Source organism: Myxine glutinosa, chromosome 14 (assembly GCF_964187855.1).
Source record: "Myxine glutinosa chromosome 14, kmMyxGlut1.1, whole genome shotgun sequence".
In the NCBI taxonomy this organism is placed as follows: Eukaryota; Metazoa; Chordata; class Myxini; order Myxiniformes; family Myxinidae; genus Myxine; species Myxine glutinosa.
In genome coordinates, this window is record NC_136274.1 from 79018287 (window position 1) to 79032526 (window position 14240).

Consider the following 14240-nt stretch of genomic DNA (forward strand, 5'->3'; position numbering starts at 1 on the left):
GATTGTGTGGAGATTTTTTACCTCAGCATTTATTTTCATTATTTTCATTCTGCACCTAATTATTGAAAATAATTATTGTTACATTTTTTTGTTGTATCGTTCGTTGTGGGTTTCAGAATAAACCCATGTGTTCGCGAGAATAAACGCTTTGTGGTTCTTCAGCCCTGTGCACATTTATAACCGCCACAATTAGAGATCGTCTCGAGTGTTAAAGCCAGTTTGATCCCATCCATCCAAGGCTTGGTGGTAACCACCTGCGGACAGGACAATATACAACCCAAACGAGGACAATAAAACATTTTATTGCATCTTTTGAGATAGCCAACTCTGAACATCCTGCAAAATGTCAATTTCACACAGGCAGCCCAAACCAAAGTCTTTTCAGACAATTTGCTGCCAAATCTGACAGAAGAAGAGGAAAAAAAGGAAACCCCAAACCAAAAAAATTAAAGAAAAATCAAATATTGTAAAAGAAAGAGGCATAAACAAAAATCTCAATTCCTTGGGAGACGCAGGTTGTTACGACCATCACCATATACAATCATCCTGCATCTGAACACAGGTTCACGTTGCATTGTCCCAAATGGCTCAGAACGCCGCGGCACATCTAGGACATAACATCTGGAGCTTGTACATCCGTCACCGCTTGTACAAAGCCAGCCGATTCGATCGAGCTAAGCTCAAGGTGAGCACCCTGCAGCGGAGCGGCTCATGTGGAAACCAATGCACACGGTGCAGATGCAAATACCACCGTGCAATCAACCGGCGGAAGGGGTGGGGGGGGGGGGGGGGGCTAACAAATGGTCGGCTGGAATGGCAATGTCGATCGACCCTCACTTGGTCTGATCAACAGATTGATGAGGAAGGCAATTAATGGGTAGTGAGAAGAGGGTGCTCATTGGGGAAATGTTCATTCCCTTCAGCAGAGGCTGCAGTGACAAAAGGAAAAACTAAAAGCACCATTTATATATTTACTTTCATCTTAAATATCATACAGAGAAATTAAATTTAATTTCTCTCTCAAAATAATTCACTGAAAACTGCAGCATTCGATCGATTCATCCCTTTTAAAAAGGGATTGTCTGCCAAAAGTTTATGAGCAACACAACTCGTCATCGGTTCGGAACGAAATGTCGCAGTTTGACTCGACATTCATTGATGTTCTCACCAATTTGCATCAACCTTTTCCAAATTCAAGTTTGGATACGCCCACTGCGGACAGTGGACAGAAGGTGACTTAGGGCAGGACTGACCAAAACTCACCAAAGCTTTCTCTGACACTGTTGTAAAGGACAGGTAGTGTGCCGCGGCCTTCGGACAACGAGTTGGCAGCAAAGCACAGTGAGATTTTTGTGTGGAGGACAAACATGTATGTATACAACAATACATCGTATCCCTGCAGTTTGCCAATTTCAATATTATTCTTCTTTACAGGCCTCAGTGCATTTTCTGTACGGTCAAGAATACGTACGCAATATAAAACAAAGCAAAAATGGATGTGGACTTGAAAACCGAGAAAGACATCGGAGAGGACAGAATGTGAACACAGATGAAAACTCTCTGGCATTCTTTCCAACTCGTTGTACACAAAAACCAAAGACCGGAATCGAGCTGCCGCAAGGATGTGCCGCACCAGAAGCAGGCATCCATGCCGATTTGTGATGCGTGCCCAAATTAGAGAACATGTCCGTCCTCAAGACGCATCTTCTTGGAACGCCGTGGCAGATGCTTTGGTTGTCGTCGTTGTTGTGTGGGCATCAGTGGTTGACGTGGCGGTACCATGTGGCTTGCTCAAAATGCTCATCGGCGAGGAAGGAGATGGATTCGTGGAACTGCACAATGTGATGGAGGTCGATTGGAAGAGTGCATCTTGCAGAGACTGCCGGCGTTGCATCTCCGCCCGCAGTTTCTCAAGGTCACTTGGGCTGCAGATTCGGAAACATTATATAAAAGGTGGAGCGACGGAGGATACGCAAGAAAAAGAGAAGTTTAGGAATGGTAGAAATATTAGTCACAATTGTTGTTGCTGATTTATTGGATTTCATGCCTACCTGAGTGGGATAAAGAGAATTCCATTTATCATGTTCATTTGCTCAAGAATGCTGGTCAAAGTGGGTGGTGCAATCTGCAAAAGAAAAAGAGAAAAAAAAAAAAAAAAAAGGGAAAGAGTTAACCTTTTTCTCTTCAATAAAATTACAATTCTCTTCATGCTTCCTTACTCTTCCAACCACTCCATATTTACCATACTTCCCCACTCACACTCTCTCTCGGTATTACTCCGACCTTGCAATTGCCTTTACTTTCCAATCCTTCCCCCATCATACTCTCGTAAACTCCTTCTTTCTCTTCAATTACGTCATCAAATTTTCTCGACTATCCATGTCCTCTCCACCTCCACCTTGCAGACAAAATGTAGATAGTTTCTGATGTATGCAACATATAGACCTCACAGTTGGGAATTTCCAACAAACAGATATACTCCTTGTATACGTCACTTCCGCGACGAGAGCGACGTCGTGCTTTCGTCGTGTTCAATGGAAGCCTTTTTGAATCGATCTGAATCAGTGTTCTATTTAAGAACAAATTGTCGCTATAGAGCTTTCCACTATTTGTTCAGGGTGCCGACAATAACTTGCCTACTCTTCGGGAAAGACACCATGATATCTTTAAAGTTCACCAACAATCATTGCCTCATTTTGCAGCAGTTTCCAAACACCTGAGGCAGCGCGTCATTTTTCTGCCAACATTTATTCTCAAATTGGTTGTTTATAATTAACCAACAAATACTTATCCAGTAAGTATTTTCCAAATAGGAAAACGAGTCCTTATGAGGCCAGTCTGCATCGGTGGAAAAGAAATAATTAATTTTCTCAACTAAATGTTGAGAGGTACACCAATTGCCATGAGACAAGAAAAGGCAAAGCAACATTTCAAGTGTGAACCTTTCCTTGTCTTTCTTTGAAAAAGGGCTTGCACCCAAAAGGTTGCTTCACCACCTTTCCTACAGCCATTGGCATACCTCTCAACATTAGATTGAGAAAACAATCTAATGCATTAGATTTTTATTTATGCAAATCTTCCATGATATAAAAGGAGCTCGGTCTCGGCGTGCGTCTGAGTCCGTCCTTCAACAATTGTCCGAATCAAGCAATAATGTTGGAGTTCCCCAAGGCAGTGTTCTGGGCCCTGTGCTTTTTCTGGTCTTCATCAATGATCTCTCTGACTCTCTGGAAAATCCTCTCTATCCCTTTGCTGATGACTCCACTCTCTGCCGCTCCATTCCTCATCCCTCAGATCGGCGCACTGCAGCCTCCTCACTCTCTGCAGACCTGGACAAAATCACAGACTGGTCAAACAAGTGGAACATGTCTTTCAATCTTGACAAATTTCACACTCTTACTATATCTCTCTGAAAAGACCGACTGGAAAACCCTCCCATCTACTTTCTCAACAATCCTCTCCAAGAAGTTCTGTCACTCAAGCTTTTGGGTCTCTCTATCAGCCATGATCTTTCTCAGGAAAACCACATTTCCAAGCTGGCCTTCAAAGCCAGGCGCCGACTGGGCATCCTCCGTCATGTGAAGTCCTTCCTTGGCACACCTGAGCTCCTCACCACATACAAGGCTTTCATCCACAGCTCAATGGAATACTGTTCCCCCCTCTGGGCCGGTGCTCCTGCCTCACACCTAGCTCGGCTTCACGTTGTTGAAACCAAAGCTTTCAGAATCATTGGAATCTCCTGCGATGAAGCTAACTCCGAGGGCCTTTCACTCACTCACCGCAGGCAGGTTGGTGGTCTTTCTGTCTTCTACTGACTCCTCTCCGGCCTTGCTCTCCCAGCGCTGTCTGTGCTCTGTCCCCCAAATATTCCTACAGGTCGCACAAGATCTGCCAGCAACCCTCTTATAGTTAAACTGCCAAAATCTAGGCTCTCTGCTCACCTTCACTTTTTCATTCCTCTTTTCTCCCGCCTCTGGAAGAAACTCCCCCACTCCCTTCAATCCAACTCCTCCCTCCAGGTCTTTAAATCAGCTGTTCACCACCATCTCTTATTTTCCCCCATCCAAAACCTTTATCTTTTCTACCCCCGCTAATTCACCCCAGATCCACTTTTTTGAAATTCCAACTTCTTTCCTGGAAGTCCTTGCAGTCCATGTGTTTTATACCTCTCCCACCTCCCCCCAAGCCCTCTCGATGTCCCTGCTCTCAGATGTTGGGTTTGTGTCCTTCCCCCTCTCTCCCCATCTTGTCTACCACTCCCCTTATTTCGTGTTTTATGTGTCGGTTTGACTTTTTGTGCGATTAATGTTGGCTCTTTCACGAGCCTCGATCTTGTATACAAAAAATAATAATAATAATAAAAATGTTACCCCCTACACTATCGGCATCGTTATCAATCTGATGCTGGGAAATCTGCAAACAGTATGATAGAGTCGAGTAAGATTACTATATATGGGCCCATTTCAATTTACAGTTTAAAATAAAAACTCTTCCTCCATCTTCTTCTCCACTTATAATAATGCCGAGTCTCATTCAATCCCATTTCGATGAGATTAAGAAAACGCTTGCCATATTTAACACGTTTTTTTCAACATTCCCATTTCATTCATACAACAGTAATAGAACACCCTATCAAACAGTATTTCTGATTATACACCACCTTTTGAAGCATACGTAAATCTATCTATATAACTGACATTCCCGTCAGCGAAGCGACGTGTCTTCTCTTCGAGCAACACAAATCCCAAATTAAGGTGGAAAGCTGTTTGTAGGACCTGGAGCTGTGTCAGGCTGGCATTAGATCCCATTCCATTGCTGTAGAGATCATTCATGGTACGCTGGAGAGCCACTGCTTGCTGCGTCAGCTTTCTCAGGAACTCGGAGCTTTCGCGCGTATTCTCATGCGATTCACCAAACTGGGATTGGGGAGATGGACGTCAATGCTTACTTACAAAAATAAAAATGAAAAAACATTTGCGATTCATGGAATTCCCAAGGAGCGGCCTCCAATAAAGGTTATGCTCTACATCAAAGCTGACGCCTTGTTCCTTCCACCAATCAGAAGCCGCAATCTTACAAACACCACTTTTTGTGTTTTGCAAACAAAAATCTTTACAATGTGCCAGAGTCCATTGGGAAACTTCATGAAATTCAAAGAGCACAAATCGAGACATTTAAGTCAGAAAACAGGAAATGTACAACAATAAAATTATTTTCTTCCCCCTCCAATAGGCCAGAATAGCAGAGGAATGTTCAGATACAGCAATACAGCCATAAACAAGGAGTCTTCAGTTTTTGTGATTCAAATAATCAAATTAAATAAAAATCTAATGAAGCTTTAAAAATAAACAGACCATTTCATTTGCAACATCAAATCTCTGACCCCTCGCTGTACTTAGTGACACGAACGAAAGGATAGTGTAGCTTCACAATGAGGAACACTCGTTATAATGAAATGAGTGATAATAAATGGAATTTTTAGTGGATAAGAAGTAAATGGTGATAATAAATGGCACATTTTAACAAAATAATTTCAACTTAATATAAACAAAGCGGGAATTCCAAATTTTAAAATATTAATTGTATTTTTAACAAGAATTATCAAAACCAGTCGAGCCCAAGCAGAGAAATTAATCAAGTAAAACTCTAAAAGCCTGTCATCGACATTCACCAATGAGAATCCAGCAATTTGAATAGTGGCCTATGTAAACTATTATCGCCGATTTTTTTTTTTTGGGATACAAGATTGAGGCTCGTGTAAGAGCTAACATTGATCACAAAAAAAAAAAAACGGACACATAAAACATATAATAAAGGGAGCAGGAGACAAGATGGGGAGAGAGGGGGAAGCACACAAGTACAACAGTAGAGAACAGGGACATCGGGAGATCTGTGGGAGGTAGAGGGCTTGGAGGGAGGAGGTATGGGAAGGGGGGTGGGAGAGGTATAAAACACATGGACACTGCCCGGACTTCAAGGAAAGAAGTCGGTATTTCAAAAAAGTGGATCTGGGGTGAATTAACGGGGCTGGAAAAGATCAAGGTTTTGGATGGGGGAAGATAAGAGATGGTGGTGAACAGCTGTTTTAAAGACCTGGAGGGAGGAGTGGGATTGAAGAGAGTGAGGGAGTTTGTTCCAGAGGTGGGAGAAAAGAGGAATGAAGGAGTGAAGGTGAACAGAAAGTCTTGATTTTGGCAGTTTAACCATAAGAGGGTTGCAGGCAGATCTTGTGCGACCTGTAGGAATATTTGGGGGACAGAGCCCAGAGAGGGCTGGGGGGGCAAGGCCAGAGAGGAGTCGGTAGAAGACGGAAAGACCACCAACCTGCCTGCGGTGAGTGAGTGAAAGGCCCTTGGAGTTAGCTTCATCGCGGGAGATTCCAATGATTCTGAACGCTTTGGTTTCAACAGCGTGAAGACGGGCTAGGTGTGAGGCAGGAGCACCAGACCAGAGGGGAGAGCAGTATTCCCTAGAGCTGTGGATGAAAGCCTTGTATGTGGTGAGGAGCTCAGGTGTGCCAAGGAAGGACTTCACACGACGGAGGATGCCCAGTCGGCGACTGGCTTTGGAGGCCAGATTTGAAATGTGGTTTTCCCAGGAAAGATCATGGCAAATAGTGAGACCCAAAAGCTTGAGTGACAGAACTTCTTGGAGAGGATTATTCAGAAAGTGGATGGGAGGGTTTTCCAGTCGGTCTTTTCGGAGAGACATCGTAAGAGTGTGAGATTTATCAGGATTGAAAGACATGTTCCATTTGTTTGCCCAGTCTGTGATTTTGTCCAGGTCTGCAGAGAGTGAGGAGGCTGCAGACTGCCGATCTGAGGGATGAGGAATGGAGCGACAGAGAGTAGAGTCGTCAGCAAAGAGATAGAGAGGATTTTCAAGAGAGTCAGAGAGATCATTGATGAAGACCAGAAAAAGCACAGGGCCCAGAACACTACCTTGGGGAACTCCAGCCTGAACAGGAAGAGGAGATGAGAGAAACCCATTCAGGGCCACACGTTGACTATGACCAGAGAGGAAGTCCGCCAGCCATGCGTGGAGATTTCCATGGATACCAAAGGAGGAGAGTTTGGTGAGCAGAGCAGGGTGCTAGACCGTATCGAAGGCACGTGAAATGTTAAGGGAGACAGCTCTAATTTCCTGTTTGGCGTTGAGGACCTCCATCCATTGTTGAGAAAGCAGAAGCAGCATGTCCAGAGTAGAGTGACCAGGTCTGAAACCAAATTGATGATCAGAGATCAAGCCATTGGAGAAGAGGAAAGATTTCATATCTGAAGCAATGATGGATTCCATGACTTTGCTGATAATTGGGAGAAGGCTGATTGGTCTGTAGTTGCTGGGATCTGTTTTTGCACCTTTTTTGTGCAAAGCGGTGATGTTGGCTGGAACATGAAAGACATGTTCCACTTGTTTGACCAGTCTGTGATTTTGTCCAGGTTCTGCAGAGAGTGAGGAGGCTGCAGACTGCTGATCTGAGGGATGAGGAATTGAGCGGCAGAGAGCGGAGTCATCAGCAAAGAGATAGAGAGGATTTTCCAGATCGGAGAGATCATTGATGAAGACCAGAAAAAGCACAGGGCCCAGAACACTGCCTTGGGGAACTCCAGCCTGAACAGGAAGGGGAGATGAGAGAAATCCATTCAGGGCCACACGTTGACTATGACCAGAGAGGAAGTCCGCAGTCCATGCGTGGAGATTTCCATGGATACCATAGGAGAGTTTGGTGAGCAGAGCGGGGTGCTAGACCGTATCGAAGGCACGTGATATGTCAAGGGAGACAGCTCTGATTTCCTGTTTGGCATTGAGGACCTCAATCAATGGCGCACACAACGATCAGGAAAACACGTTTATTTTCCAAGTTGGAATGACCGCCATCACTTGTACAGTGTTTCATGTAGTCAGTGGTAAAGGCCGCATCACGTGGAAGTACAGTATCACAATTAAAACCGTCCATTCGTAAATGCCAGTTTGCTGTACATAGGCCTCAGCTTGGAGCTTCTCATAACTAACAACAATGATGGATGTAGGAACGAAAATGAACACAATAAAAAGGAAAAAATATTTTTCACCTGACTACTTTGGATGACAATCGGTGCGTTCAACAATCAAAACGTTTGCAAGTATCAACATCAATCATCAATCATCAATCATGATACAAAGTCCCTGAAAAAGGAGAAACTAGAGAAACTTTTCACTTCTTAACCCTTTGCTTTCGACCCTTGTAAAAGCAAATTAAATACTGTGTTTGAAAAGTTTTGATCAAGGTACCCGTTTGGGAGGGGGTTGAGGGAGGGGGGGGGGGGGGGGAGGAAAAAAATTACCGCAAGTTTGCTTTGAAAAAGGTAAAAGCACTTCACGTAAAATGGTAATGAGATTCCATACCTGGTTCTTGTAAATTGTGTAAGTCTCTTTTTCATGTTGAAGAGCCGAGCGGAACTCTGCTTTGCTGGAATAGACCCTTCCTAGAAGGTGGTGACTGTAGCCAACAAAGGAGATGGAATGGTGTCAACGTACATTTCCAAAATTCACGGGACAAATGCTAACCGTTAAATAAATAAATATTTTAGGACAAAGCACGATTATACAATAACAATTGACTTTGTCTTTCATGAAATGTTCAGAATGCACATGCATAAGGCAAACACGACGGAAGACAGACCTGAGGGCAACCTTAAGAGACTTCAGCCCGTGGTAGCGGACATTGTTTTCCAAGGCTTTTTCAAGAAACCGTAGGGAGAGGTCGTACTCTGTCACACCGTGCAGCACCAGGCCGATATTGCTCTGCAGTGAGCGTTAGCAACCATTTACATAGTCATTGTAAGTCACACCAATTCTGAAAATTTACAAAATTAACAATAAAATATCTTCCTTTTTTAAACATGAGGACAGCAAGGGGCATGCATTGCCCGGCGTTTAAGACTCACGTCGAGAGCGGCAGTCTCAGGGTGGTTTTCACCACAAACGGTCAACATGAGATACCGTGCGCGATATAGCAGTTTCAGTGCAACCGAGATCTGTCCGTTGGCGAAGCAGTACAGCGCCAGGTGTGTCTGCAGTTGCATACAAACAGCAAAGACAAAAACGACCAATGAAAGAAAAATGAAGGACGTCACCTTTACATTCGAGAAATCAAATTGTCATTTGAAAGACCAACTACAAAAATAATCTGGCAAACTCAGAAGTGTTCGGGTCGTCATATTTTACTCCTGAAAGCATTAATTTTTTTATATTGCTTTGCAGTAAATGCTGCCAAATGACAGGGCGTCTGACAGGTACGATTGTCTGCAAGACTTAGGGTGTCACAGTTCAAACTGACGAGACAATAACCATGGCTGGCCTGTGGGCCCTCTTTATTTGAGTGGATAAAACAGAGCAAAGCATACATTCAAACTTTGTTTGCTCAAATGCACGTCATTCTTCTTGCTTTGTAGAGTGGTACGAAAGAATCATCCTCGTTTTGGAGTTTTAATCTTTTTATCTGGGAGACGGAGGTGTGTGCAGGATACACAAATTAATACTCTGTTTGGGCTGAGCAGAAAAAACGAGAAACAAATGGCGAATGAAAAACTAATTAAATGGGTCAACCAATTTCAAACTGTCAGTGTTCAAATACTGATGAACACGCTAACACAAAAGGCAATTGCAATGTTTGCATTGAAATGGTTGAAGTTGAAAGGTGAAATATTTAGAAATGAATCATCCTTCAAAGGCATGGCCTTTCATAGATGAATACATGTAAAATGGTTCAGCCATTAATGTGTTCATAGTGTCAATATTTTACTGCGCTGCTCAGTGAAACGCAGCATGTGCATCTATTATTGTCCCCCGTCGCACCGCGGAGCGAAAGGGGGACTATGGTTTTCCCCTCCGTCCGTGTGTGTGCGGGCGTGCGTGCGTGCATAAGCGAAGGACCGCATTCGAATTTGGTGTGTGGGTGCAACCCACGTCAAAATCAAAGATGGCCACCACCATGTATGTCTGATGCCATGTATGTCTGAACCTTGTGAGCGGAATATCTTGAAAAATAAGCGAAGTACCAACTTGTAATCTGGTGTGTGGGTGTATCTAGGCATAAGGAAGAACGCTATTGAAAATTGGGTCACCACGTTAAAATCCAAGATGGCCGCCACCATATATATGTCTGAACCTTGTGAGCGAAATATCTTGAAAAATAAACGAACTACTAACTTCTAATCTGGTGTGTGGGTGTATCGACGCATAAGGAAGAACGCTATTGAAAATTGGGTCGCCACGTCAAACTCCAAGATGGCCACCGCCATGTAAGTCTTAACCTTGTGAGCGGAATATCTTGAAAAATAAGCGAAGTACCAACTTGTAATCTGGTGTGTGGGTGTATCTAGGCATAAGGAAGAACGCTATTGAAAATTGGGTTGCCACGTCAAAATTCAAGATGGCCGCCTCCATGTATGTCTGAACCTTGTAAGCGAAATATCATATCATAGCATGTTTTCTGCGTCTTCCACTTTGTCAACTCACATCACTTCCCCGACGGGGGACCTAGGCGTAACGCTTGTTCCTTTTGTTTTGTGCAAGATTTAGTTTTAAGGTTGCTATATAATAATAAATATTATACCACCTCGCAAACAATGGTTATGGTGAAGTACAAGGCCATAAGTACAACTACAAACTAGCACTGCACTCGGAACAGCGCATATCTCCGCCAGGTTGAACAGTTTACGTTTTGTATCCCACTGATAAGCCGGATCTGGATTCGGACCTGAACCAAAATCTAATCGGCTTGTTCTTGTCACCTGACCAACTCAAACAAGTTTATTCATAACTTGTCCATAACTCTTTTAAATATCATATTCTACATCGCTTTTCACCCGATCTCTCAATGGTGAAGAATCACTTAAAAATTAAATAATTCTCGTATCTGAATACAGATTCAGATTTTCACCAAAATCGAATCGAATAGTCCTGGTCACACACCCAACATGCCCACCAGGTTTCGTCCAAATCAACCCATACCTTTTTGAGATATCCTGCTATATACAATTTTTGGCCTCATTTCCGAATGGTGAAGAACCACTTTGAAAAAAATCTACAAGCCGGATCCGACTCCAAATGTTCACCAAGAGCTAATCATTTTGTCCGTCACATACACTACCTCTCTGCCAAATTTCATCCGAATCCGTCCACAACTTTATGAGATATCTTATTCACAGACAAACAAAAAACAAACAAATAAGAAGACGTCATGCAGAGCAGGATACTTGCAAAATGCACCCCCTCCCCCCACCCCCCCGGAAAAAAGGGTTGTAATTGATCCAGCAAATTGCCCATTTCATCAAGATCAAAATTGATGATCTGGATCAAAGCTCGGGTCAATAGGATGAAAAGTGATGATTTTTAGATGAAAATTGATGATTTTAGAAGTTGAGTTTACCTTCGACCTTTTGACCTCAAAATAGTTGGTTTCCCAATTCAGTGAGGCACTATGTAAATGCTGTTAAATTTTCAAGTCAATCGGATGGAATTAGGTTTTTCAGATGAAAATTGATTTTGGAAGTTTGACCTTGAGTTGACCTTTGACCTTTTGACCTCAAAAATAGTTGGTTTCCCAATTTAGTGAGGCACTATGCAAATGTTCAATTTCCAAGTAAATCGGATTAAAAATGACGATTTTAGAAATTTGACCTTCAGATGACCTTTGACCACAAAATCAATAGGCTTCTCAATTGGGACGAACTCTACAACTTGGTGAAGTTTTGTGAAGACCGGTTGAAAATTGTGACCTGTAGGCGACTGACAGAAAGACAGACAGACAGACAGACAGACAGACAGAAAACGCACAAGACCAACCAATATACTTGAAAAAATCTTCGATTTTGCAAGTAATAAACGGGGGTGAAAACGTAACCTCCATCCACCTTCGTTGCCAGAGGTAAATATGCACAGAACATTATAGTAGGGGCGTCAGATAACCCTGTTATTGTCAAGTAATCCAAGGTGCTGTACTGCCGAGATCTGATCTGGGGCATCACAATCTGACAGGAGACCGTCAGATCTGACATCCTTGACATAGACTCTGCCTAGTGCATCCTTGCCAACGATGTAACCCTCGCTGTACCGCTGCTTGCGGTGCCAGGTCAACACTTTGAGCACATCGGCTACTATATCCAGGTAGTCGTGGTCTCTGCAATGCTTGGTTTGGTAGTTTGAGCTTAGCACTCTAGTTGAGCTCTGCTTTGGTCATGCACATCGGCCAGTGTATCTTTGAGGATGCCCCGAGCAGATGCGAGTGTGTGCCGTCAATCTTCCGCTGAACGATCTCCGCCAATGTCCAGGTGGTCGCATTGTACAGCAGTACTGCCTCTAAGATGGCACAACATATCTTGCGTCTGAGCTGGTCAGGCCAAGCGGCGGAGTTCAGCACTGGATTCAGATGCTGTGAAGCCAACCAGGCCTGAGCTCGACATTGCCGGAAATCGTTATGTGGATTAAAGATGGAGCCGTCCAAGTAGACAAACTGCATACAGCATAGCTTAATGAAGGTAGTGTGCTTGCCAAGTACCTGGTCAGCAACTGTATCTTTCCACCTTGTGCGAGGGCGTCTGCAGAGACGGTTTATGCCATTGGGAGGGTCGGTGAATAAGGAGACTGCTGCATCGCTATCTCAATGCTGGCAGAGATGGCCAAACCATCAAAATGCATATGATCTATTGCTTTGTGGTAATTTGTGGTAACTGTGCAATCAGGTGGACTTCTTCAATAGTGATGTGGTCCATTAGTGATGTGGTCCATTGGTGATGTGGTCCATTGGTGATGTGGTCCATTGGTGATGTGGTCCATTGGTGATGTGGTCCATTGGTGATGTGGTCCATTGGTGATGTGGTCCATTGGTGATGTGGTCCATTGGTGATGTGGTCCATTGGTGATGTGGTCCATTGGTGATGTGGTCCATTGGTGATGTGGTCCATTAGTGATGTGGTCCTGCCATGAGAATCACAGGATTCCCAATTCTTTGGAGGGCATTATAGATCGAGTGTTCCAAGTGACAATGCGTATCCTTTGACGAGTTTGTAGGTCGAGGGTGATTCCAGGTCACTTATCCGGGTAGATCCGTCTGTTTTTCTCAGTCTGTTTCTATAGGGAGATATTACCTGGCTTGCTCCCTAAGACTGTGCGGGCAGAGGCGGTTGGTGGGGCTGCCACCTTAAATTTGAGGACAGGCGTCCTAACACACCCGAGGTTTCTGGTTAAAATCCCGACGGAGCTATAAACTGTCATCCCGGTGTTTCATCGGTAGAGTGATGCATCAATGTGTGTGCCGTCCCTCGGATGGACATAAAACAGTGCCTGGTCTGCCAGCATTCGTTGGTGTACGTTAACGATCCCATGATGTCCTTCGCGGAGTGTAGGCGAGCTATTGCCAGTACCATGACGCATTTCCAAATTCCTGCCCTAACTAGCAGAGGGCATTGCATCAGTGGCACAGCTGCGCCCTCAGCCAATGATGCTACCCCACAGCCTTGTGCTGCATAGGAACAAAGAAGAATCCACCTACAAGGCCTTTGTCCGAGGTTTGATGGAGCACTGCTCTCCCCTCTGACCTGGTGCCGCTGCTTCACATGTTCCTCGATGCTGTGGAAACCAAAGGCCTTCAGGATGATTGTAATCACCTGTGATGAATCCGAGTCCGTGGGCCTATCATTATCCCATCACAGACAGAACAGTGGTCTCAGTCTTTTATGAACTCCTTTCTGGTCTTACACTCACTGCACTTTACATGCTTTGTCCACAACAGCATTTCTGCAGGGCACACCAAGTCCACCACCAACCTCCTTCTGGCCAAACTCCCAAAATCCAGAATCACTGCTCACCTCTTTCCCCCCGCCTGTGGAACCAATTTCCACATTCTCTTCAATCGCATTCTCCCTCCACGTCATCAAAACAGCTGTTCACCACCATCTCAGGTAAACCTCCAACCAAAACCACGATCTTTCCTACCCCCATTAGCCTTCCCCAAGCCCAACTCTTTCCAAATTTCCAGTCGTTCCTTCCTGAGGGATTGCTGATCTATTCACGTTATCCACCCTGTGCGGTCCCTCCCGACTCCCACATCCAATATTTGTCCAAGTCTCTATTTTGCACCTCAACCCCACTGTTTGGCTTTTACCACCTCTCTTTTTACTGTTCCTTTTGTTCTGTTATGTCCTGATCCATTCTACCCACAAGCATCGACTTTGTATGCAAGCAAAGGTAAGGTGACT

At 44.1% G+C, this 14240-nt stretch overlaps 1 protein-coding gene across 6 annotated transcripts in view; it reads right to left on the reverse strand.

Moving 5' to 3' along the window:
- Positions 1–286: 286 nt before the first annotated feature.
- Positions 287–14240, reverse strand: part of LOC137439947 (CLUH binding protein of NUMT mRNA) — an 88589-nt gene continuing 74635 nt past the window's right edge. For all 6 annotated transcript variants that reach the window (XM_068136226.2, XM_068136227.2, XM_068136229.2 and 3 more), the window contains 6 exons: positions 8928–9053; positions 8663–8784; positions 8386–8479; positions 4776–4916; positions 2052–2125; positions 287–1925 (listed from right to left, as the gene is read on the reverse strand). In XM_068136226.2, coding sequence (XP_067992327.2) covers positions 1694–1925; positions 2052–2125; positions 4776–4916; positions 8386–8479; positions 8663–8784; positions 8928–9053 — 789 coding nt within the window. In that variant the 3' untranslated portion in view covers positions 287–1693. The remainder of the gene's footprint in view (positions 1926–2051; positions 2126–4775; positions 4917–8385; positions 8480–8662; positions 8785–8927; positions 9054–14240) is intronic.